A 23,505-nucleotide genomic window follows, 5' to 3' on the forward strand; every position below is an offset into this window, starting at 1 on the left:
CGAACAACCCAGATGGCCTCCTTCTTCAAAGACCGCAATATCCCCTCAGACGTGGTTGACAATGCTCTCCACCGCATCTCCTCCACTTCCCGCTCCTCCGCCCTTGAACCCCGCCCCTCTAATCGCAACCAGGACAGAACCCTACTGGTCCTCACCTACCACCCCACCAACCTCCAGATACATCATATCATCCTTCGTCATTTCCGCCACCTCCAAACAGACCCCACCACCACACCAAGGATATATTTCCATCCCCACCCCTATCAGTGTTCCAGAAAGACCACTCCCTCCGCGACTCCCTCGTCAGATCCACACCACCCACCAACCCAACCTCCACTCCCAGCACCTTCCCCTGCAACCGCAAGAAATGCAAAACTTGTGCCCACACCTCCCCCCTCACTTCCCTCCAGGGCCCTAAGGGATCCTTCCATATCCATCAGAAATTCACCTGCACCTCCACACACATCATTTACTGCATCCGCTGCACGCGATGTGGCCTCCTCAATATTGGGGAGACAGGCCGCCTCCTTGCAGAAAGTTTCAGAGAACACCTCTGGGACACCCGCACCAACCAACCCAACCGCCCCGTGGCTGAACACTTTAACTCCCCCTCCCACTCCGCCAAGGACATGCAGGTCCTTGGCTTCCTTCATCGCCAGACCATGGCAACACAACGCCTGGAGGAAGAACGCCTCATCTTCCGCCTAGGAACCCTCCAATCACAAGGGATGAAAGCAGATTTCTCCAGCTTTCTCATTTCCCCTCCCCCCACCTTTTCTCAGTCCCAACCCTCAGACTCAGCACAGCCTTCTTTACCTGCAATCTTCTTCCTGACCTCTCCGCCCCCACCCCCTCTCCGGCCTATCACCCGCACCTTAATCTCCTTCCACCTATCATATTCCCAACGCCCCTTCCCAAGTCCCTCCTCCCTACCTTTTATCTTAGCCTGCTTGGCACACCCTCCTCATTCCTGAAGAAGGGCTTATGCCTGAAACGTCGATTCTCCTGTTCCTTTGATGCTGCCTGACCTGCTGCGCTTTTCCATCAACACATTTTTAAACAAATACCTTCTGGATCCAAATAAGTCAGTGGATTCTTCTCATCCACAGTGTGAGTAACTGCTTCAAAGAGCTTCAACAAATTGAACATAATTTTCTTTTTACAAAACCATGCTGACCTTTCCCAATGGCTTACAGTTTTTCTAGGTACCCAACTATACATCTTTAGTCGTTGATTTATCTCCATCCGCACCATTTTCCTAACTTCTGCATCCCTTCCTTATTGGTTGGAAGAGTTATATTTGCTACTTTGCAGTCTGATGAAACCTTTCTAGTGAGTAAATTTTGGAAAATTAACCAACACATCTGTTTCCTCAAAAAGCAACCTCTTTTATCAACCTAGGATGATGTCTATATGGATATGAAGATGTGTCAGCCCAGACCACAGCTCTATCAACTTGCTTAGTACCACTTCCCTTGTGATTGTAATTTCACTAAATTCCTCTCTCCATTCCACCTCCTGACTTAGAACTGTTACTATTTTTTTTTCTATCCCTGTGGTGAAGACAGGCAAAATATTTGTTCATTTCATCCACCGTGTCCATATTTTCTACTACTAGCAGCATACGAATTAAGAGCAGCCAGAGGCAATTCAGCCCTTCAAGCCTGATCCGCCATCTCCTGCCTGCTCCCCATAACCCTTTATATAACTCGAACTCAGCACCGCCCTCCTAACCTGCAATCTTCTTCCTGGCCTCTCCGCCCCCACCCCACTCCGGCCTATCACCCTCACCTTGACCTCCTTCCACCTATCACATCTCCATCGCCCCTCCCCCAAGTCCCTCCTCCCTACCTTTTATCTTAGCCTGCTGGACACACTTTCCTCATTCCTGATGAAGGGCTTATGCCCGAAATGTCGAATTTCCTGTTCCTGACCTGCTGCGCTTTAACCAGCAACACATATCTTCCTGTTCCTGACCTGCTGCGCTTTAACCAGCAACACATTTTCAGCTCTGATCTCCAGCATCTGCAGACCTCACTTTTTACCCATAACCTTTTATCCTACTTTTCATCTAATTCACTAATGCCCATAAGGAAAGGAAACAGCCACCCTTACTTGTCTGGCCTACAAGTGACCCCACACTCACAGCAATGTGGTTGACACTTAACTGCCTTCTGGGTAATTAGGGATAGGCAATAAATGCTGGCTTGGCCAGCAATGCCCACATCCCATGAATGAAAAAAAATCCTCAGTCAGATCCACCCTCATTCTTCAGAACTCCAGCGATGACAAGCCCAAGCTATTCAGCTGCTCCTCATATGGCAGCGCTTTCATCCCAGGAATTATAGAATCACAATGTCTTGGAGATGTACAGCATGGAAACAGACCCTTCAGTCCAACTTGTCCAGGTCAACCAGAAATTCTAAATTAATCTAGCCTCATTTGCCAGCACCCAGCCCATATCCCTGTTACCCCTTCCTATTCATGTACCTATTCAGATGCCTTTTAAATGTTGTAATTGGACCAGCCTCCACCACTTCCTCTGGCAGCTCATTCCATACACGCACCACCCTCAACCTGGTGAATCTCCTCTGAACTACCCCCAGTGCCACCACATCTTTTGTCAAGTAAGGAGGCCAAAACTCCAGGTGTGGTCTCATTAACGTCTTAGATAATTGGCACAACACTTGGTTTACTTCTATAATTCAATTCTTTTGCAATAAGTACCAGGATTTCATTTGCTTTCTTGTTATATGCTGCCCCTGCATATGCACTTTCTGCAATTCAAGCACAAAAATGCCCATATCCTTCTGTACTGATGCACATTTGAGTGTGTTTCTCATTTTAAAATAATAACTTGCCCTTTTATTTTCCAGCCAAATGGATTCTTGCACTTATCCACATTAAACCCCACCTGCCAGATTCTGGCTCCCCTTCTCCTACACTGTCAATATCCATGTAAACTGTTTATCTCCTCATTTCCCACTTATTTAAGTAACAACTGCAAAGTTTTCTATTTTGTACTCTGTCTCTGCTTGCAGATCATTTATGTAGATTGTAAATAGTTGAGGTCTGAGAACTGAACCCTGTGACACCCCAGTAGTTAGAGAAGGACCTATTTGTCCTCATTCTCTGTTTTCTGTCAGTTAGCCAATCCTCTATTTAAACCAATACTCTATCTTTAACCCCATGGAATCTACCTTTCTAGATCAGTCTTTTAAGTGGCACCTTGTCAAATGCCTTTTGGAAGTTTAGATATACCACACCCATCAGATATCCATTATCTACCTTGCTGGTTACATCCTTAAAGAACTCCAAATTTGTCAAGCATAACTTGTCCTTCATGAAACTGTGCTGATACTTGTGAATTAAGCTTTGTTTTTCCAAGTGTTTAGTTATGTCCTCCTTTATGATTAGATTAGATTAGTTTGGATTACTTAGTGTGGAAACAGGCCCTTCGGCCCAACAAGTCCAAACTGACCCGCCGAAGCGCAACCCACCCATCGACTCCAGTAATTTCCTTATCATAGATGTCAAGCAAACTAATTGGTTTGTAGTTTCTCATTTTATGCCCATCTTTGTTTTTGAATAAGGGTGTCACATTAGCATGTTTCCAGTCCATTGGTACCTTTCCAGAATCCAGAGAATTTTGGAATATCATAACTAATGCATCCAGAATCTGTGCTACTACCCCCTTTAATATGCTAGGATGCAAGCCATCAGGTGTACCTGCCTTTAATAGACAATAGAAAATAGGTGCAGGAGTAGGCCATTCAGCCCTTCTAGCCTGCACTGCCATTCAATATGATCATGGCTGATCATTCCTAATTAGTATCCTGTTCCTGCCTTATCTCCATAACCCTTGATTCCACTATCTGTGAGAGCTCTAACCAACTCTTTCTTAAATGAATCCAGAGACTGGGCCTCCACTGCCCTCTGGGGCAGAGCATTCCACACAGGCACCACTCTCTGGGTGAAGAAGTTTCTCCTCATCTCTGTCCTAAATGGTCTGCCCCGTATTTTTAAGCTGTGTCCTTTGATTCGGCACTCACCCATCAGCGGAAACATGCCAGAGTGTCCAATCCTTTCATAATCTTATGTCTCAATCAGATCCCCTCTCAGTCTTCTAAACTCAAGGGTATACAAGCCCAGTCGCTTCAGTCTTTCAGCGTAAGGTAATCCCGCCATTCCAGGAATTGACCTCGTGAACCTACGCTGCGCTCCCTCAATAGCCAGAATGTCTTTCCTCAAATTTGGAGACCAGAACTGCACACAGTACTCCAGGTGCGGTCTCACCAGGGCCCTGTACAGCTGCAGAAGCACCTCTTTGCTTCTATATTCAATTCCTCTTGTTATGAAGGCCAGCATGCTATTAGCCTTCTTCACTACCATCTTTAATCCCATCAGTTTACTTAATACCTTTTCCCTAGTTATAGCAATTTCATCAAGTTCCTCTGTAGAAGCTGTTTTGTTAAGGAGAAGAAATTATCTTCCTCTGAGAAAAGAGAGACAACATATTGGTTTAGTGCATCTGCCATTTCTGAGTTTTTCATTTATTACCTCACCGTTTTCATCCTCTGAAGGGCCAACATTTGCTTTCACTATTTGCTTCCTTTTTGTAGAAGCTTTTGATATCAGTGCTTATGTTTTCTGCTAGTTTCCTTTCATCATTAATCTTAACTCTTTTGATTTTGTTTTTAGTAATCCTTTGCTGACATTTAAAGTTCTCCCAATCCTCCAGAGTGCCACTAACATTTGCAGTGTGATATACCCTAGTCTTTGCCTATCTGTTATCCTTGATTTCCATATTAAACCATGGATGATTTTTAACCTTTTTACAATTCCTCTTCCTGTCAGAAATATATTTTAATTGAGAGGTATTTAGTATCTCCCTAAGCATTTACCACTGTTCTTCAACTGTCCTATGCTTTAATATTTTTGCTCAGTCCACTCGAGCCAACTCCTTTCTCAACCTATATAATTGTCTTTGCCCAACAGTAAAACCATTGTATGCAACTCTGTCTTCACTCTTCCAATCCGAATATGAAACTCTAGCACATTGTGGTCACTCCTTCCAAGAGGATCCTTAACTACAAGACCAGTTATCAATCCTTCTCCATTACGTATCATTCCATGACTATTAACTCCATTTTCTCTCTCTCTCTCTCTCTCTCTCTCTCTCTCTCTCTCTCTTTCAGACCAACACTGACTTGACTTACTTTCTTCCTTTTTATATACTTGTGGAAACTATTGCTGTCTGTTTTTACTTTTCTAGTTAGCTTCCTGTCAAACTTTAATTTATTTCTCCTGAATGATCTTTTAGTCAATCTTCACTATTCTTTATGCTTTTCAGTCAACTGACCTGCCACTTGATCTGAAAAGGGGAGTTAAGTCATAGCAGCTAAATAAATGATGTGATTGCTGGCTAAGCATCAAATTTGGGCTAGGCTACCTGTTCCAATCATTCATCCTTCTCATTTGTTTAACACACAGCACGGAAAGGCAAAGATCTCCATCTGCCTCTGAGATCCTGTGATCATTTACATATGGGAGGTAGACATCCCAGTGTGCCTCAGCGTGTTGCAATGATATGGGCCAGAGAAGGAGGATGGCACTTATCTGCTCAATCAAAAAAAAATTCCTTTAAAGCAAAATTCAATCAAATAAACACCGCCTGTGCTTAACACTTTTTATCCCAGGGCTCCCTCTGATTATCACCTAATGTTGATCATCATGGTCGGAAAATCATCCTTCCTCACAGCTATTTAAAATGCAGAGAGCAACATGGCTACATAATGTGTGTCTCTGCTGATCAACTTACCTGAACGGAACTGCCTCGTAGGAAGCATCTTAGCTGGGATTTCTGCATAGTGCAACCCCAGTTGCACTCTGCCTTGATCCACTGCAACTTCATTAAAAAAATCAGTTGGTGAGGTTGAGGTTTGTGGCAGTTATGAGAAACCTATGCCTATAGCATTCAATGTCACAACACACAATGCATTTTGTGGCAACTGTAATATCCCAGTGATTTAAGGAGATTCTTGAGTTTAATATAGGCATAAGAATAATCAAATGTCACCAAACTTATTAACAAAAAAAAATAGAAATATTTATCAGTCCTTCTTATTATTATAACAGAACACACTCTATGGAATAGTACTGATAGAACAAAGAAAAAACAAAGAACATTTGCAGCCCAGGAACAAGCCCTTCAGTCCTCCAAGCCTGAGTCAATCCAAATGCACTGTCTAAACCTGTCGGTCAATTCCTAAGCATCTGTATCCCTCTATTGCCCATCTATTCATGCATTTATCCAGATGCATCTTAAATAAATCTACCATGCCTGCCTCTACCACTTCTGCTGGCAATGCATTCCAAACGCCTACCACCCTCTGTGTGAAGTACTTGCCGCGTGTATTCCCGTTCAACTTTCCACCTCTCACCTTGAAAGTGTGACCTCTCGTTATTGAATCCTTCGTCCTGGGAAAAAGCTTGTCTCTATTCACCCTGTCTGTACCCTTCATGATTTTGTAAACCTCAATCAGGTCCCCCCTCAATCTCTTTTTTTCTAATGAAAATAAATGTAACCTACTTAACCTTTCTTCATAACTAGCACCTTCCATACCAGGCAGCATCCTCGTAAACCTTCTCTGCACCCTCTCCAAAGCATCCACATCCTTCTGGTAATGTGGCGACCAGAACTGTACACAGTATTCTAACTGCGGCCGAACTAATGTCTTGTACAATTTTAACATGACTTGCCAGCTCTTATACTCAATATCCCGTCCACTGAAGGCAAGCATACTATATGACTTCTTGACCACTCTATCTACCTGTGCAGCAACCTTTAGGGTACAATGGACCTGCACTCCCAGATCTCTCTGCCCATCAACTTTTCCCAAGGCTCTTTCGTTCATTGTATAATTCACTCTAGAATTAGTCTTGCCTAAATGCATCATCTCACATTTGTCTGGATTGAAAACCATTTGCCACTTTTCCACCCAACCCTCCAGTCTATCTATATCCTCCTGTATTCTGACAGTCCCTTATGCTTTCTGCTACTCCACCTATATTCGTGTCATCTGCAAACAACAGTGCCCTCTTCCAGATCATTTATGTATATTACAAACAACAGTGGCCCCAATACTGACCCCTGTGGAACACCACTGGTCACCTTTCTCCATTTTGAGAAACTCCCTTCAACTACTACTCCCTGTCTCCTGTTGCTCAACCAGTTCTTTATCCACCTAGCTAGAAAACCCTGCACACCATATGACTTCACTTACTCCATTAGTCTACCATGGGGAACCTATCAAACACCTTGCTAAAGTCCATGTATATGATATCAACTTCCCTTCCTTCATCTATCAACTTGATCACTTCCTCAAAGAACTATATTAAGTTGGTAAGGCACGATCTCCCCTGCACAAAATCATGTTGCCTATCACTGACAAGCCCATTCTTTTCTAAATATAAATAGATCCTATCCTTCAGTAGCTTCTCCAGAAATTTCCCACCATCGACGTCAGGCTCACTGGTCTGCAGTTACCCAGAATATCCCTACTACCCTTCTTGTACAGGGGGATAACGTGAGCAACCTTCATTAACTATTTACTTAAGCAAATTATCTTTTGTTTTTGAAGGAAAAGCAGAAAATCAAATCCTTAACAATATGGAAAGCACTCCTCGAAAGACATTTTATAAAGCATATCAGTGACTTCCTTAAGGGCAAGTTTCAGGAGGGTTCACATGATTTTGAAGCTGCGAGGAACTACACGGATTTCCCTGACTACCTAGTCCTGAAGAGAAAGCACTCAGATTTGAAGCCAAGACTGTGGGTTTCACAAAAGCAATTTATTCCCATATTTTATTTTTCATGTCAGCTATTGTATAAATATTACTGCATACATCCTTGTTTGCTATACAGTGATCACAATTCATTAAAGAAAGCATTGCAGAGCTTTCAGCAGCTACTACCACAAATACCTCCAAGTACCCTGATGGGTATGTACAAAGAAATTTAAAATGTAAGTTTATCTCAGCACACTTAAGATGACTATTTCTTGCTTGTAAGAAACTGAAGTGTGTGGAGTTTGGGATAATGATGTAACTCGATTCCCAGGCATATTCAGGATCGCATTTTTGCTGTGGATGGTAACTGGTAACAAACTCGGTTGCTTATGGATTTTAAACATCATTCATTTATCTATAATGACTGACCGGCTGACCCAATACCTTTGCAAAGTTGTGTTATAAATTATTAAATTTTTCAAACTTTTGCTTAATTTGAAGCATAAATGGAGTGTTTAACTCCTCTCTCTGAACAATAGCAAATGACCATGTTAAAATGCCAAAAGTTGATGCCAAACTGTAACTGAGTAGTTAACCAAGACGAAATACAGATTCAAGTTAAAATATTAGAAATTTAACAAAAGTGATTGAACTAAGAAGCAAGCTTCCAAATGTAGGCCCAGCAAACCCAAGTTAATTGAAGAAGTGAAATGATACAATTTTATTACATCCAAGCTCGGTGATTAAATTCACAAATCCAGCTTAATTTATATTTGAGCAATACAGTACAACTCATTTTTCTTTAAGAGACTTTTTGTGGTGGTTTATCAGGACCTTTTTTAATCAATGAAAAAGAGCTCAGAGTAAATGTTGATATTGTCAACTTCAGTGTCTGTTTGCTTTGCAATTAACATTTACACTATAAGATAACTTTTCATTCATAGCCAAAGTTAGTTCTTGAACTTAATTATACAGCAGTCTGTTTTAGATGCTGACTCTGCAAATTACGCTTTAATTTAAGGCCACTTATTGTGATCTTTAAAGCAAATCGGGAGATCCTGGGGACCAATTTATTGAAGTCCAGCTACAATCAGACTCCAGTTACAGATCTGGGACATCTTAGTTTTTAATGCACTTCTTGAAAACTGAAACTCTTCACTAACACATGATTTGAAATAAATTAATAAACCAGATATTAAGGACTATTAAGATGTAGATTTTCAACAAAAAATAATCCCCATGGGTAGAGATTTGCTGCATTGTGCTAGAGAAAACTTTTTAGTGAAGTAACTGTCAAATATTAAAACAGTGTTCCTTCAGAATCTTACACCCTAAGAGTACTAATTTAAAAATATATCTTTAAAATTTGACTAAGTTAATTTACTTTGTGACTTCTATATTTCTGATCAAAAGTACACCTCATGATGAATGTCATACCCTCTTGCAACAAATTTTCCAATTTGAGTGCATTTTGGCAAATTATGACTCTATGACACATACAGGAGATATGGTTTTGTTTTAAGTGTCAACAAATGTGGATTGTATTTTATCCAAGATACCACCATGGGTGCCAAATGAATATGGTGCAAAACCTCCTTTGAGTTATTCTCACTCTCATTAGTACTGGTTGGCATTAGTTGTCATTTTGCTCTTTCGTTGGTGTGATGAAAATCTCAGTATGGCACCCATCGAAAAGATTGTGTATAATATTTAACTGGCATTGAGTGTCAGATGTCTGTGCCCTGTATTGCTCTTAAGAGGCCTTTAGCAATCACTTAGTGTTGAACAATAGTACAAGAAGTACTGGCTTCTAAACTGAATGTAACAAATTACTTTAAAAATCTGAAGTGTTTATTTATATTGCTCTGAAAGGTACAATTTTTTTAATGAAGCTTGCATACTGTATAAAAACTGCAAACACTGACGTCATGCAGGATATCAGTATTATCAATTGTCCTATGTTACCAATATATTTAGTCATTTCTGTATGTACATTTTACCTGTTTGGTTCTGTCTTCTCATGTTCGCAATCTAATGGCAGTTTTAAATAATTTCTGGTAACCAGAGATTTATTATAAATTTTCAGTGTTGAGTTGAGCTTCTCATTGTAAAACTTTTAGATACAATGTATTGTATTATCTTTTTTGGTTATTTTCAGATCCGAGTATTGTATTTCCTTGATTTGATTTGGAATCTTACTTTACTATTTTCCACCTACAAGACTTTATGTAAAAGATACTTTCTGCAAGAGTAGGTGTTATCCTCTCGTTTCGCCATATGTTGTAAATAACCATGTATAATTGCACAAGAATTACATTGTAAGCATGTAAAAGATATTCAAATGTATTGTTTTTTAATAAGATAAAAATGAAATTAATTATTTTAATGTTTATTTTGTTTAGCATGTCCATGATTCTTTTTAAAGCTAATATGCATAAATTCCTTTGTCACAGACCTAATCTACCGTCTTGCTACAGAAATATTTATAAACAGTGTTATGCATTAGCTGTGCATACTGGTGTAAATATGGCCTTAATCAGATTGAGCTATGCAGTCTAAAATCCTGGCTTTATGTAAAAAACTTTAAACAGGTAATGTCAACTCAAGTTCTGTTACAGTTGGATGTTACATATTCTTAACTAAGTTATAAACTCTCAATAGAAATTCAGCAATGCTGTTGTGTTTGTTATCTCTCATAAAACTGTAAATTGCACATCACTGACATATCTAACACACTTATTCTCATTTATTAGGGGCAAGTTCTCACTTATGGTCCAATAGTTTAAGAACAAAAAAAATGGTATGAGGAAAGGTCATTGAGCACATCGAAGTTGAAAGAGCACCATGCAGATAAGACTAAGAGCTGTCCCACAGCTTAGTGGTCAGTTTGTTTTGCTTGCAGCTTAATGCCAAGTGGAACAGTGTCTTGTAGTGGATAGCTCCACAACATCATGAACAATTACGCTCTGCACAAAGACAAGTCTTTAACTTATTATCTGCTCACATTCCATCCTGAGCCTTTTTTTGGACAGTTTTTGTTGGTGGAGATTTGCTAGACTCTGGGCAGAGTAAATGCTTAGGCCTCAAGTCTGCCTAGCCAAATGAATTCTGTCCTTGAATCTTCTGGGATCTCTTTTCTCCAGCACTTCAGTGTTCTCCTTAATCAATGCCATCATTCTACCTTTTTTCCTTCTCTTCCTATCTTTTTGAACACTTTTGTCCTGCTATAACACACAGAATTCGCTATTACATGATTGATGAACTGTGGACACTATTTCTAAAGCACAAAGTTTTGAAGCGCATATTGGTTATAATACAGTTCTGGCCCCGTTTGGTTTAAATGGTGCTTCTATTACATGATTTTCTTATAAAATGGGATTGCACATGAATGGAACTGCTGTGTTATAGCAGCACTGACTGTACATAATGCAATTTGAACCAGTAACTCACCAATTTTATTTGTGGTTCTGCTGTAGGCCTAGATTAGCCATGATGTGAAGTTGCTGGTGTTGGACTGGCGTGGGCAAATTCAAAAGTCATATGACACTAGGTTATAGTCCAATAGGTTTATTTGAAATCACAAGCTTTTGGAGTGCTGTTCCTTCACCTGACAAAGGAACAGCGCTCTGAAAGCTTGTGATTTCAAATAAAATTTTGGGCTATAACCTGGTGTCTGTGACTTTTGACCTTGTCCTAGAGTAGCAGAAGATTCCCTTTGTCACATGCCTCCTTTTACTGTCTTACTACAGAAGTATTTATAAGCAGCGTAATGCGTTAAATGTGCATACTGCTGTAAGTACATCCTTAATCAGATTGAGCTATGCAGTCTAAAATCTTGGCTTGGGTTAACCCCATTCAAAGACAAAGGGGTTGGGGATCAGACTGCTCCCACCAGCTAATACTCCAAGTAGCAGCCTTCATCCCCTCCCCCCCTCACCTATTGTATTCTATGCTACTTTCTCTCCACCCCCACCATCCTCTCATTTATCTCTCCACCCTTCAGGCTCTCTGCCTGTATTCCTGATGAAGGGCTTCCTGATGAAGGGCTTATGCTCGAAACGTCGAATTCTCTATTCCTGAGATGCTGCCTGGCCTGCTGTGCTTTGACCAGCAACACATTTGCAGCTTTTGCCCCAAACGTCGATTTTCCTGCTCCTCGGATGCTGCCTGAACTGCTGTGCTTTTCCAGCACCACTCTAATCTAGACTCTGGTTTCCAGCATCTGCAGTCATTGCTTTTACCTAGTTGATTTTAACCCTACTGCGAATCCTCTTACAAGGATGCCTGCCTTGAAGAAGTTTTCCTCCTCCCTCTACAAGAATCTCAGGGAGTCCCTCTCCCACTGCAACTCCCCAGTCATTTCCTCTGCCCTGAAGACCTATCACCTTCATCCCCTCCCCCACTCATCTATTGTACTCTATGCTACTTTCTCCCCACACCCACCCTCCTCTCATTTATCTCGCCACCCTTCAGGCTCTCTGCCTGTATTCCTGATGAAGGGCTTTTACCCGAAATGTTGATTTTACTGCTCCTCGGATGCTGCCTGAACTGCTGTGCTTTTCCAGCACCATTCTAATCTAGACTCCAAATAGCAGCTGTAAGCTCCCTGCATGAGCTTGCAGATTTCTCACAAGTATTCTCTGTCTAATTGAAGCCAAGCCTGTCAAACAATGACTTCTAGACAGAAAAAGTTAAATAAATTAAAACTCCATATCTCACCTGAAACTGCACCTATTTTCCCATAAAACTAAGAGGTGAACTTTAAGCAGGGAATCAAAGGAGGCGAGGAAGGTTGAAAACCAAAAAGGGACTGGTTTAGCAAGAGAATCCCGAAGCATTTGGACAGGTGATTATCCTAGCCAATTATAGTTAGAAAATTGATCCTACCATTCTATTATTTCAAGATCTAATAATCTTTTTAAATATTGCTGTGGATCCTTCGAGAACCAGACACATCACTAAGTTTTTAAAAAATCTGCATGTATGCCTACTTGACCAGGGGCTAAGACCTTCACAGATCTTGAGAAATGCTGGAAGAACCCAGACTGCTCCAATTCTGAAAATCCTGTATTCATGAAAAGGAACAGGAGGGAGGGGGCATGACTCTCTGAAGAGAGAAGCCCCAAATCCAGCAGGTAATTGCGGTCTCTACAGATTTCAAACAGACCCCATTTTTGCTGGAGCAAGGGTCTTAATCTTCGGTGTGGGTGTCAGAGATTTAGTGAACTGTTTGTGTAGGGTAGGACTGAGTGTTATATATTCCTGGGTAGAAGGTGTTCAGAAAAGATCGGAGACAAAGGAAGAAGATGAGTATTGATTAAGGAGAGCACTGCTATCGTGCAGAAAGAGAAAGTCCTAGAGGCTCCAAGGACAGAATAAGTTTGGATAGAGCTGAGGAAAAAAAAGCATACAATTAAGTTGCTTGGTGTAGTCTATAAACGAACCAGTAGGAAGGACGTAGAGGAACAAATTTGTAGGGAAATTATAGGGAGATGTGAATGCTTTAAGGCTGTTATAGTGGGGTCATTAATTTCTCAAATTTGAATCCTGGTAGTGGTAGTGTACAGAGCAGTATGAGATAAACGTTCAGGGGAATTTTCTATAGCAATACATGTCCAGTTAGATAAGAAAGGAGGCAGTACCTAGACCTGTTTTTGGAAATGAGGTGGGCCAAGTAGATCAACTGTCAGGATACTGTGATCATTGTATCATAAGGTTTAAGAAGGTGGCACAAAAGGACAGTATGCAATCCAAAATAACAATAATTTAGTTGGGGTAGAGCCAATTTTCAAATGAGGGGAAAATGAAGCGAGACGACATGGACTAGAAATCAATGTTTTGTGGAAACTAACTGAACAATGGACTAACTTCTAAAAAGAAAGCAGATACAGTCAAGTATATTGTTTCAAAAGGCATAGGTATCCCAGACAAATCCCAAGGTCCCTGGATGAAAATATTATATAGAAATTAAGATAAGGAAGAAAGAAGTAGGCATGATGACTGTTTGGTAGAAGATAAAATTGAGAACAAAGCTGAATACAAACATTCAGAGGAAAAGTTAAAATAAAAAACTTACAAGAGAAATAAAGAGGGACTATGAGAAAAAAAGCTAGTAACTAACCTAAAAGGCTAGTAACTAACATAACATTTTGGGAGTCTTGATATCTTCTATAGGCACATAAACAGAATAGGCTGCCAAAAGAAGGAATAGAGTCTAATACAGACCAGCAAGATTTACCAAGGAGACAGGAATTCTGACAGGAATTTCAAAAGAATATTTTGCATTTATCTTTACCAAGGAGCCAAATGCCACCCAGGCCATGGTGACAGAGGAAAAAACTGCCAATAACAGAGATTAAAACTGATGAGCAGTTATCAGATAAATTGTTGATGCAAAATACCAGAGCTGGATGAGGAGCATTCAAGGATATTCAAGGAAATGAGAATGGAAATTGCAGGGATGTTTGGTTATAATCTTCCCAGTCTTCCCTAGACTCTAGATAGGTGACAGTACATTAGAAATTGGCAAGACATTGTCCCCTTATTCAGAAAAACCTTTTAATTTTGCTCTAAAATAGTCCATGTTTCGCAAGGACACACAGATTTGTCCAGTAGTAGTTAAACCTGCTAGGCAGTTAACATTTCAGGCTGCCAGCCTTATTTCAATATATAAATAGCCAACCCTCTACCACATGGTACTTGTCCCACTTCTGTTAAACCTGGATGTGGGTAAGTTGGAAACGGATTGGTTTAAGATTTTTAAAGTTTAAACTTCCCACCTGACCTTAATCTATTTGTCTATTTTTGGAAATCAAAATTAATCTCAAAAGGGTTGCTGTCTTGTATCTAAATAATGTACAAACAATGGTTGCAGTTTTGTTAAAAGATTAAGTGTTGCACATGTTCCTGCCCAACACCTTAGGATAGTAAGGAATGGTTTGCTGCAGAAAATGCACACAACAGAGATCAACTTCATAGATGTAATTCCCCAGTGTCTCAATTTTTAACCTTAACTAAAAGGTCAACCGTCATATCAGTCACTCCATTGTATGTTTTATTCTGAACCTTAGTTTTGATTGTACAGAAGTATATGTTATTTTAGTGTCAGTAAGAGTGAAAGTGATCATGCTAATAAAAATAATAGTTTCCAACTTGGGAGGGATAAAGCCATTCTAACTATATACAGTACAATCAGCCTGAGAAAATTCTGTGTAACCTCTATAGAGGCATTGTTTCATTAGTTGCTTTTGTGGTCTTATGTCTTGCTTTTAAGTTTGAGAATTAAATATCAATTTAGTTTTGAGAATAGTACTTTTCCTTTATGTTACAATATCTCTAATGTTACCTTAATGCATGCCATTGGCACGTATTCAGCGTCTAAAAATCACTCTTCTAAATAGTCCATATCTTTCTACACTTCCCCCCCCCACCCCAAGGTCTATCAATTACACTGCACCAGAATTGCTTTTTCATTGTCCTTTGATAGCAAGTGTTACAGCGAGCATCAACTGCAATTACTGCCTATCGTGTATAACCTGACAAGCGTAAGCTCAGGAGTACCACAGAGTTTCTTGAAAACAAGTGGTTCCCTTTCATCAACTGAATTTTGCTGTGACCTCCAAGAGGATGTTTTAAGTTTCAAAGTTTCAGGATAATGTGGAACATTTGAGAAACTGAAAACACATTTATGCCCATTAGTCAAAAGTGCAAAGTGACCTCTGATTGAAAACAAATTAACATCATGCATAAAGTGAAAGCAATCTTTGAGAAAAGGACTTTTTTATTTCATTTATTTAATAAATATTAAACATAGTTATTGAAAGTTTCCAAATCTGAAAAATTGAATCAAATTGATTATCCTATGTTCTGTACTGCTATAGGCCAACACAGCATTGTCTAAAATATTGTTAATTCTTTCAAGAGCCATTATTGTAATGCCTAACTTACAAAACAACAATCAGTTCAAAAACAATAATCTCACGAGAACATTAACTCTTGGTGGGATCTTTCACCCGTCCCATAAACAGTAGCATGTTTGTTATTTCTTCATATATCAAGAAAACAAAAGGGTGGTCCACTTTTATGACAGTTGGAAGTGAATAAGGCACTGCTGAAACACTGGTTACTGCTGCTGCTTCAGTTCCCCTCTCATTCACATCAATCGTTGCTTTGTGAATAACCTGGAAAAACGAACAAAATGAAATTAATCAATTGCTACTTCCTCCTTCTCCTGCCATATTCAAATAAGCATAGCAAACAGGAGAAAAACTAATATGGGTTCAGTCACTATTTTCAGAACAAATGTACCTTAGAAATCTTCAGATGGTAAGATGAAGAGATTCCAGAAAAATTGGCAGTGTTTGTGAAGGGTGTTATAATTCCCAATTGTCTCAGCTTCCTTTCCATGTCATACAACTTGTTCAATTTAAATTTTGGAAAATATAATTCAATTTTCCTAGGACAAGAAAATAAACATGACTTACAAACAATGGAAAACTAAGAACAAAAGCATTTAATGTTATTGCTATTCAGATGTATTGACATGTAATAGAGCATGTTAATATTTTATGTTGGCGTCATGAGGGAAGAATAGATGATTGAGACCTAGAGCAAAGTCTTTGCTTGTGGAGTCTCATTTGTATCCAGCCTAAACTAGTGAAGCAAAATTCCTTGTACATTTGTGACAATTATGGAGTGCTTATTAGCACGTTCTGCATTTTTAAAATGGATTCATTGTAGAAAATATTCAATGAACAAAATGTTTTTTTTATTCCAATTGGCTTTACAAAGTAACAAGAGGAAGCCCATTACCCCCAAAAGCCTGGTTTGGTATTCAATTAAATCATGGCTTATCCATACATCAACTCTATTGCCCACATTAGCTCCAACTGGCATGTCCCTTTTACGCAACTAATGTGAGAAATACAATGCTGAACAGTAAGGTGTGTCAATGCCATTTTTCACAAAAAAAAACTTCGATTTGATTACAATACTGCAAACTCAGCAATCAAGCTTGTCTGCTTTTCGAGAAATAACTTTCCCTTTATATATATGTATATAATATATAGTTGAATGCACTCTGTAAATGGAATCAGAATGGTAAATGTTCTGCTGCCAGCTATGCAATTAAAACATGTTGCTTCTATAACGGTAGGGACTCTGCAAAATCAGAAGTAACCATCACTCTACAGAAAAGAATTTCAGAACTGGAATCTGGATGCATTATTTGCAAAATGTAAGGAGAATTTTGTGTAAACTTAACCTTACTCATGCACTATGTTAGTGAGTTGAAGGTATTTCATTATCATTATGTGTGTAGATTCAATAAAAGACAATGACTCTCAAAAATAAAATTTAAAATTAATCTAGGTATAAAGATTAGCGAAGCAGCATAGCAGTTAACCATTATTGCTATGCCTTTGAGCGACAGGATGAAGATTAGTATCTGAGTCAGCCATCTGGCAGGTTCCAGATCTCAGGCAAATTGTTGAGCACAAGTGTCTGGTGGAGCTGATACTTTCTTACATAGAGAAGTGAAAAATAAAATAATTGAAGTAATTTTGATCACTTCCAGCAACTGATCACAAGCCAGCATTGACAAAGATATATAAACATATTGTCTTTTTACTCCTCATCTCCAGGGAATGGAGTTTGACACGCAGTGATTCAAAATTTCGTGAATTGCGCTAAAAAGGAATGAACCATTAAAATACCATGATGTGATAATTCATTGACAACAAAGGAAGATTTTCCTGAATAAATTTTTTAAATACTTAAATTTGATTTTATTTTTAATGATGCTCAGTTGCATTTGTTTTTTAAGTTGCATTGATCTGAATCTGAATGTATTTATATTTTAAATAGTGATAATGAGCAGATTTTTAAAAATCTGGGTATTCTGCTTTAGGAAGGATGGATTTGTTTCAAGAGGAAGTGAGTAGATTTACTAGAATGATACCTGGATTCCAAGAGTTGAATTAGAAAGAGAAATTACACATTACATATATATCTCCAGAAATTTAGAAATTAAAGAATTATTTAGTTGAAGTATTCAAATTACTAAGGGAGACAAACCAGGTAGATATAGATAAACATTTTCTGCTGAATAGGGGATCTAGGACTAGGGACATAATGTGAATGTGAATTTGAAAATATTTCACATTAGTTTTACTGAGAAGGAAACTTATTGAACCTACATACTGTGGATAAAAGGTTTTAATCCTTTCAAGTGACTCAGTAATTGCTATTTGCGCAAAATAATCATTATAAGGTGGTTAGTAGTGATTAATTTTACTGCAGAATCGTAGTGACATACAACACGGAAACCGACCCTTCATTCCAATTTGCCAACACTGACCATTAATCCCAATCCGACCTAGTCCCATTTGTCAGCATTCGCCTCTTTTCCCTCTAAACCCTCTTATTCATATACCATACAGATGCCTTTTAAATGCTGTAATTTTACCATTTTCCACTACTTCTGCTGGCAGTTCATTCTATACACACACCACCCCCTGCATAAAAAAGACACCCCTCAGGTCCTGTTTAAATCTTTCCTTTCTCACCTTAAACCAATGCCCTCTAGTTTTAGTTTTCCTTACCCACAGAAATGCAGATAAGAGATAGACAATTAAAGTGATTCTGCAAGCATTGCCATGAGTCCAAATCATACAGTAAAAATATCCAGTCTACTTATGAATATTTACCCAACCACTTTTCTGTAGAGTTAACTACATGCACAATTTACCATACAAAAACACATTTAAGCTATTAACTATTCATCATTATGTCAACGTAGAAATCCTAATACCTTACTAAAACAAGTACATATTTTAATTGGAATTAAATTAAATTTAAATGATAAAATTAAGTTACAAGTGATAACAACAATGCTTAAGTCTTTTTTTGAGTCTATAAATCCGTCTCAGACTTCTGTCTGGCCCCACATATGTCAAAGAAACATAAAATAAATTCTAAGTCTAATAATGAAGCTGTAACTTCATATCCTTCACACACTTATGCTTAGCTGTAACTAAGAATAGCACTTCATTGAAAAAGGTATGTTAATCTTTGCCTCATAATAGCTGCTTTTTCTCAGTTGTAACCTATTGCATTTTGACATTCCCATTACTGTTTGATTGTAAAATTGAAAGTCATACTTAGGTTTCAATGCATTGATCCACTTGGCTAATAATTCTGTTGTTAGCTCATCTTCCACATGTAGATATTCTCCATTTTTTGGTATCACCACCAACATACTTGCATTTCCTTGGTATGGAATCTTCAGTATTATACAAGAATGTGTCTTGTCATGTGTTAAGAAAAAAGTGTCCTCTTTGAACATCATTGGTACTTTGATTCTAGTATATGCATTTATATAGAATATTCCATCCTTGGTACCATTTGGATCAAAGGGAGCCATCCACTTCCCTGAACAAAAATAAGCAATTATTGCTGATCTATAATTACTCATTTTTACATTTTTAACATTATAGATAATCATTCGTACTCTGACTATTGTTGGTCGGAGTATTTTGTAGGTGGAGCAATAAGAATCCCCAATTTCTTGGTTTTCATTTCATAATAATTCATCTTTTCTCTCCCCTCACTCTCTCCTACCTCCTCATGATCTAAAAGGCAATATTAAGCTGAAGAAAATAATATACAAATAAAATGAGAAACCTGGATGTGCAGAAAGGGGGTAGGAACAAAACTATGAAAACAAGCTGATAATGTAAGTATGATAAGTTGTATCAGTTTATTGAAGACAAGTTCAGGTCATACTGTAATAGCCATGAAGGATATGACAGACTTATTTGATGAATAGAAACTGAAGGAACAAAGGTATTTGTCCAGGTGCACAAATCACTAAAAGCTAGTGCACAGGTAAAAAAAAAAATATCAAAAGAGACAAAAGGAGTGTTGGCTTTAATTTCAAAGAGATTGGCATACACATAGAAGTGGTTATGCTTCAGTTGGCCTGAACCTTGGCCATTTCTCCATCACATCTGGAGCATTGTATTCAGTTTTGGGCACGATGCCATAGCTAGAATATATGGTTTTAAAGAGGAACTCTGCAGATTTAACAAAATGATTCTGAAACTTTGATGGTTAAATTATGAAGACAAGTTGCAAAAAAAAGCATTCTATTCCTTTGAGTTTCCAAAGCTGAAGGATAATTAATTGGGGCATTTATAATGATGAAAGCACATAAAGCAATGTTATTTCCACTAGTGAGAGAATCTGGAGCAAAGGGACACATCATAACATTAAGAGATTGGCTTTTCTGGTGCAATAAGAAAACATTTTTGTATGCTTATTAGTTTAATAATAAGTCATTATATTTGCAGTAGCTAATCATACATGATCTTGGCAAGCTGTAATGAACAAATGTCACTGGAATTGTGGAAAGGCTATGGATGCCAAATTTCCAAGACTGTGATTAACCATTGTTTTAGGTAATGTTTTAAGATATTAGGATTAGGCATAGTTAAATGGATTTACTATGATCTCGTTATCAGTAGTTTTGAGAGGCTTACTGGCAAACTCTTATGTTGAAGGGCATACATTTTTATCCTACTGTCACACCAACTAAACTTGATATGCTCCATTTAATCTTTAGTTTCAATTTGACTAAGGAAGTACGACTGGGTGAGTCAACCTCATAAAATTAATCCATGGTTTTTGGAACAGAAACCTTGAATCTACCAAATTCCTTCAGTCTTACTTTCTCCCTATAATCTACACATTGTGTGCCACCTAGCCGCCGCATGTAATTAATTTACTCTTCCATTCACTGCTCTTTTCATGATGTCTTAACTTGAACCTTTGACCCAGCTTCATAATTTATAAATAATAGCCAGGCATTTTATATTACTGTTTTGAATGAATTTTGAATTCTTACCTTTGAATAAGATGTAATTAGTAAACAGAAGTTTGGTTTTGCTATCCACAGAATCAAGCAACTTGTTGATTTTTCCATTTGTTCTATTGTCGATATATTGATTAATGATATCTGTGGCATTGGCTGCATCTTGAAAATCTACAGGAATTATATCAGCATTATAAAAATAAGAAGCATCATTGATGTATGTTGGTTTCAAATGAATGTCATCTTGTACAAACAAAGCAATTCCCCCTGAGATAAGGAGATCCTTGTTGCTGCTAACATTGCAGTGAAGCCACTGAAACAATGTGTGCAACAGGTATGGGTTGTTCATTTTGATCAAATCTTTTACGTTCAAGACTTGGAGTATGTCATCAGATGTAACTTGTTTAGCACCAAGGGACATCATGGCAAACATTGTGGAGATGGTAATAGGTGAAAAGAACACGTTGTCTTCATGTAGGTTTGCTATTTTCCTGTAGAGATTAAAACCAAATTCCCTGTTTTTTTCTGTCAATGTGTAGATTGCTTGCATATCGGGGACTGGTTCTGGTGCACGTATGGCTTCCGCATTATGTTCTGAATCTGAACTAAAATTTCGAGGCTGCTGTAGCTGGCTGCAATGGTGCTGCTGTGCCGTCATAGTGATCATTAATTCACCACTTATCAGAAGGATAAAAATTTCTGCTTTCATTTTTTCTTGTCTTGATGATCTCAGAATTACCTGCAGAGCAACATTCTGGATAATAAATGAATATTAGTTTAATAATAAGTCATTATATTTGCAGTAGCGAATCATACATGATCTTGACAAGCTGTAATGAACAAATGTAGTACAATCTTTCACTGGAATATTTTTTCAATGCCTATTTGCCAGGGAAAAGAACAGAGATTCTGTCTGAAAGAGGTAGACCTCAGACATGACCCAAAACTCAATCAAAGGATGGATTTGGAAGTTTTTTTTAAGGTGGGTTTATTAGACTAGGAATTTAAAGAAAAGTACTAAGATAGTTGAAGACTGTTGCCAAAAAGAAGAATAGAGTAAATGCACAAAGGCCCATGGTCAAAAGCTGTAGGAGGGAATACAATGTCAGAGGTTATAGAAATACTGTCGTTGTAGAAATAGGGTGGATCTGAAGTGGTATTGAGAATACAAATTTTAATAGGGTAAACCGTAAGCAGACAGGAGGAATCAGTTAGGATAAAGGTCCAATGGGTTTTAATGTAGAAAAGGGAAAGGACACTGAGTTTTGGATAAATTGTTACATGAGAATAGGATGATGAGTGACCAGCAAGGAGAACATTAATCAAGATTAGAGGTGATAATGCTGAGGTGCCGGTATTGGACCGGGGTGAACAACGTTAAAAATCGGGTTATAGTCAAACAGGTTTATTTGAAAGTACAAGCTTTCAGAGCGCTGCTCCTTCGTCAGGTAGCTAGGTGACAGAAGTATGGTCAAGTTGCCAGCATCAGGCTTAAGAAACAAGAATGAGTGGGTAATTTTCAGAAGAGATAGCAGGTAGTTGGGTCATGTGAAAGAAGTGTATTTTGACATCTTCTTTCCTTTAATTAAGAAGTCCAATCTCAGGCATTAGCTCAATAAATAAACAACTTAGTTTATATGCTCAGGTTAAACTGAATGGAAACTGAGCCTAAACATCCAGCTTAGTAAAGACAGAGTATTCTTAAATCATATGTTAGGTTAAAATAATTCATTGAACCTTTTATTATGGAGTGATAAGTATCATGTTTTGTTTTGATTGCCAGTTTTCAACTTGCTGTGCGGTGAAATGTGTTGAAAATCACATTTAACTAGTGTCTGCAGGGTTTTTTCATATAAGTAGAAATATCTTTTATAGTCTGTTTCGTTTCTTTCTTTCATTATAGTTTCCTGAAATCTGTTCGAAATAAAGAATGTCACACTGCCACACAATGAGACAAAACTCAGAAAAAATTCTTTCCCATTAGATCATAGATTCAAGGAGCCATGAACTGTCAATGTTGTAAGATGCATCTTTAGAACAAATTTGTTGTTGCACAATGTATATTGAGAAGATGGAACAAGTTAAATTCCAAAAACCTTAAAACATGCTTGAATTACAACTTTAACTCATGCAGGTTTAGGTTGTCTGCAGAATTCCAGCACTTCATTAATTATTTGTCACCTATGTTCTGCATAGGAAGGGAATAATTAAATAATGTTAACTATAATACATGAGTCTTCACAATTATGAACTTAACACTTTTTAAAGTTCCTACTATTGAAGCCAGTACTGCTATCCAAAATGATGAATGACTATCAAATCTCATCTGTCTTTTGCTGAAGGCAACAATGATTTTTAAATGATGCATACCTTGCAGCATAGTTCCGATGGATAGTGTGTTATGGAGAAAAGCCAATTAATTAAATTATTCGACAAAATATCTTCTGCACATTGCCCATTAATAGTCAGTACACATTAACCAATGTGTAGACGTAGCCCAGTCCAGAATCTTGAACAGTATGACTGGCTGGAAATATTATTGACTCTGTCTACTTTTCAGTGTTTGAGTGTTTTGTCTCCATGTTTTAACATAAAAATGTTATTCACATAAAAGTATTCAAGTATGGATAGTTGTAGATCAAACTATATGAATGAAGTGTGAATTTTAGCTAAAAAAAACAACATCTGTAATGCAAATATCTGAATACATTGGCCTTACAACTTTCCGTATCATCTATTTGATGGAATAAGTCTTTGTTCAGTGGCAGCATTTCTATTTCCGTGTTATAAGATGCAGAATCTGAACCCCGTATCCGAAAGTGCTGATGAGTGGAGACTGAAAC

The 23,505-nt window shown here is 38.2% G+C and overlaps 2 protein-coding genes across 2 annotated transcripts in view; one reads left to right on the forward strand and one right to left on the reverse strand.

The window, feature by feature from the left end:
* Positions 1–8,574, forward strand: part of ppp4r4 (protein phosphatase 4, regulatory subunit 4) — a 181,120-nt gene extending 172,546 nt beyond the window's left edge. Inside the window, exon 24 of the mRNA XM_060828556.1 lies at positions 7,644–8,574. Within this exon, the coding sequence (XP_060684539.1) occupies positions 7,644–7,668 (25 nt within the window). The 3' untranslated portion in view covers positions 7,669–8,574. The remainder of the gene's footprint in view (positions 1–7,643) is intronic.
* Positions 8,575–15,779: 7,205 nt separating this feature from the next.
* Positions 15,780–23,505, reverse strand: part of LOC132818212 (protein Z-dependent protease inhibitor-like) — a 52,753-nt gene continuing 45,027 nt past the window's right edge. Inside the window, exons 5-8 of the mRNA XM_060828992.1 lie at positions 20,696–21,416; positions 18,951–19,221; positions 16,099–16,246; positions 15,780–15,971 (exon numbers count right to left, since the gene is read on the reverse strand). Of these exons, the coding sequence (XP_060684975.1) occupies positions 15,780–15,971; positions 16,099–16,246; positions 18,951–19,221; positions 20,696–21,416 (1,332 nt within the window). The remainder of the gene's footprint in view (positions 15,972–16,098; positions 16,247–18,950; positions 19,222–20,695; positions 21,417–23,505) is intronic.

Source organism: Hemiscyllium ocellatum, chromosome 8 (genome assembly GCF_020745735.1).
Source record: "Hemiscyllium ocellatum isolate sHemOce1 chromosome 8, sHemOce1.pat.X.cur, whole genome shotgun sequence".
Lineage (NCBI taxonomy): Eukaryota > Metazoa > Chordata > Chondrichthyes > Orectolobiformes > Hemiscylliidae > Hemiscyllium > Hemiscyllium ocellatum.